The following is a 3,270-nucleotide window of genomic DNA, read 5'->3' as shown; positions in this document are numbered from 1 at the left end:
GCTCCTTAAAGGATGAGGAAGTCTAGCATGTAAAAGAATAAATCTGCTTTAGTCTCTTGATTCATCTGAACTATTGGCAGACAGTAGTTAGTTAATAGGCAACAATAATGTTGGAAATCTTCCTCTGAGCCTTCTTCCATTTCTCCATTGAGCCCTAATGTCTCAAAAGGAGAGAGAGGAGCTAGGAATGATCCAGAAGGCAAGCAATATCATTTTTTTTTCTTTAACGTGTGCACTTTTATTTGAACTGGTCTTAAGTCAGTGTACAGGTAAAGCTCTCCTCCCCTCCCCCCAAGTACTGGCACCAATCTCAAAACTTGCGGTGAGACTGTGAAGTCTTCATTCACATCTATGTTGGGGGCAGGGAGGGAATTTAGGGGGCCACTCATTATGGCTGACAAAAAAAGAAAGGAACAAGTATTAAGGCGGAAGATACAAAAAGTTGTTTTTGTTTTTTTTTTTAAAGGATTACATAATTTACACATAAAGCAGTACTGTGTACCTCCCCCCCTCCCCCTCTGGATTTTTAAGTAGCTCCTTTGCTCTAATTTGAGCAGGACAGCCTTCATAGAGGCAAGTAACTCACTAACATGTAATAATTATTTGGAATGACTATTAAAAAAAAAACACAACAATGTACAATCAGAGTCCTGAAGACGCACTGTAGAACTTTGGGGATGTTTGCTTCCAACATCATCACCTGCTCATCACCTTCACCATTCCAGTTTTTAAATCCTGAGTCAAGTGCCAAAAAAAATAAAAAATAAAAACAAATAAAGCCATGCCAATCTCATCTCTTTTTTTTCCGGGCAATTAACATGTCACACCCTTTGACAAAAACAAAAAAACAAAAAAACAAAACACAAACAGTCCATTTAGAAGCATTTGTGGTGGACAATGGAGGGCCCAGATTCATCATACTCCTGCTTGCTGATCCACATCTGCTGGAAGGTGGAAAGAGACGCCAGGATGGAGCCTCCAATCCAGACAGAGTATTTGCGCTCAGGTGGGGCAATGATCTTGATTTTCATTGTGCTGGGGGCTAGGGCTGTAATTTCCTTCTGCATCCTGTCAGCAATGCCTGGGTAAATGGTGGTACCACCAGACAATACAGTATTGGCATAGAGATCCTTACGGATGTCAACATCACACTTCATGATTGAGTTGAAGGTAGTTTCGTGGATTCCACAGGATTCCATACCTAAGAAAGATGGTTGGAAGAGAGCTTCTGGGCATCGGAACCTCTCATTGCCAATTGTGATAACCTGACCATCAGGGAGCTCATAGCTCCTTTCCAGAGAAGAGCTAGAAGCAGCAGTGGCCATCTCCTGCTCAAAGTCTAGGGCGACGTAGCACAGCTTCTCCTTGATGTCACGCACGATTTCCCTCTCAGCTGTGGTAGTGAAACTGTACCCTCTCTCGGTCAGGATCTTCATGAGGTAGTCCGTCAGATCACGGCCAGCCAGATCCAGACGGAGGATGGCATGGGGAAGGGCATAACCTTCATAGATGGGCACAGTGTGGGTCACACCATCACCGGAGTCCATCACAATACCAGTGGTACGACCAGAGGCATACAGGGACAGCACAGCCTGGATGGCAACGTACATGGCTGGGGTGTTGAAGGTCTCAAACATAATCTGAGTCATCTTTTCTCTGTTGGCTTTGGGGTTCAGGGGGGCTTCCGTGAGCAGCACAGGGTGCTCTTCAGGGGCCACACGGAGCTCATTGTAGAAAGTATGATGCCAGATCTTCTCCATGTCATCCCAGTTGGTGACGATACCATGTTCGATGGGGTACTTCAGGGTCAGAATACCTCTCTTGCTCTGGGCCTCATCCCCCACATAGCTGTCTTTCTGGCCCATACCCACCATCACACCCTGATGTCTGGGGCGCCCAACAATGGATGGGAAGACAGCCCGAGGGGCATCGTCTCCTGCAAAGCCAGCTTTGCACATTCCAGAGCCATTGTCAACAACGAGAGCAGCAATATCATCATCCATGGCAAACTTTGAAGTGGCAAGTTTAAACCCTTAAGAGAAAGAAGGTGGTGCCGCACCTGGAGGCAGGGGGGAGGCAAGTGCACGCCGGGTGGAAGAGCTCACAGCTCAAGCAATATCATTTTAATAGATCCCAAGATCCTTAAGAACCCAGCATGGAGCCTTGTCACAGCAAAGGAAAGGCCCAAGGATCTATTAGCTCCTATTTGGATAAAAAGGACAGCAGCTCCAAGCCCTGTGCTTGAAATGGTTGTTACCTCATCACTTCTACTTCCTGTCCCCACAGGGCACATTCTCTGAAGTCACCCTCACCAGAGAAAAGTCTCCTCTGGCCTGTTCTCAGCAGTGACTGAGAGAGGAAAGAACCCACTGAGGGCTTCTCTCTGATTCCAGCCTGAAGAGCAGCCTCATTAAGCTAAGAAAACCAAGAGTCTCTAGCAAGTATGTGAATGAAAAGCAGAAGCTTCAAATTCCTTTAAATATATTATGTTCCCCAGGTGAAGAGCCTGAGAGAGCATGAACTCTAACGAGCTAAAAGAGTGAAGATGAGACGGAAGACCCTACTCGCACTCAGAATTCGATTGGTCTAACTGCACAGACCCAGTGACTGAGACTTAAGTAGATTTTGCAGGCTAGTTCATACATACTCTATGTATCCATGACTCCCTCTAGCCCCATTATTACATACACTTCATTTGATTCTGATTTCCTCATCGAAGGTGCTTGAGCTGCCTTTTCTCCTTGTCTCTTACTCTGATTTGCAGCTGTGTACCAAAGTTCCAAAAGATTTTTTCCCCAAAAAACTCTTATTAATCCAGAGGGGAACAAAGATTTCTGACACGGAATTGTTGCCTCTGCAGACTGACTTTAGGATTCTGCATCTTCCTTTTCCTCAGGGTGAATTCCAGAGTTCTAAGATCCCATAGAGTGACTGGAGCCTGAGCCCCAGAGTTCTTACAACCTACATTTCAGAGGTCCAGTTAGGGTGTGGTGTAGAACTTGTATTCATCTTCAGCCAATCTGTGGTCAATTGGATGGCTGTGCTCGGTAATCATACCACATCTTTTTATAGTCCTTTAAGGCTTACAAAGGTTTTTCTCCCCTCGCAACAACCCTGTGAGATAGGTATTGTCGTCTCCATTTTACAGATGAGGAAACTGAAAGTGAGAGAGGGCAAAAGATCTACCCATGGGATGTACAGCCGCTAAGTATCAGAAACAAGACTGGAACCCACACCTAGAACAGTGCAGTGGAAAGAGAATGAAATTTG

The 3,270-nt window shown here is 45.4% G+C and overlaps 1 protein-coding gene across 1 annotated transcript; it reads right to left on the bottom strand.

Annotated features, from left to right (window-relative positions):
• Positions 1–212: 212 nt before the first annotated feature.
• Positions 213–2,116, bottom strand: LOC122740527 (actin, cytoplasmic 1-like). The gene has a single exon (XM_043982832.1). The coding sequence runs from the start codon at positions 2,001–2,003 to the stop codon at positions 876–878; it is 1,128 nt and encodes a 375-aa protein (XP_043838767.1). The 5' UTR covers positions 2,004–2,116; the 3' UTR covers positions 213–875.
• Positions 2,117–3,270: the final 1,154 nt, after the last annotated feature.

The sequence above is a fragment of the Dromiciops gliroides genome, chromosome 2, assembly GCF_019393635.1.
Source record: "Dromiciops gliroides isolate mDroGli1 chromosome 2, mDroGli1.pri, whole genome shotgun sequence".
In the NCBI taxonomy this organism is placed as follows: Eukaryota; Metazoa; Chordata; class Mammalia; order Microbiotheria; family Microbiotheriidae; genus Dromiciops; species Dromiciops gliroides.
The sequence above is the reverse complement of the archived record's forward strand: the minus strand, read 5'-3'. Positions and strand labels throughout refer to the sequence as shown.

Excerpts from the sequence above, each read along its gene's own strand:
- LOC122740527 (XM_043982832.1), bottom strand. The coding sequence starts at position 2,003 with ATGGATGATGATATTGCTGCTCTCGTTGTTGACAATGGCTCTGGAATG.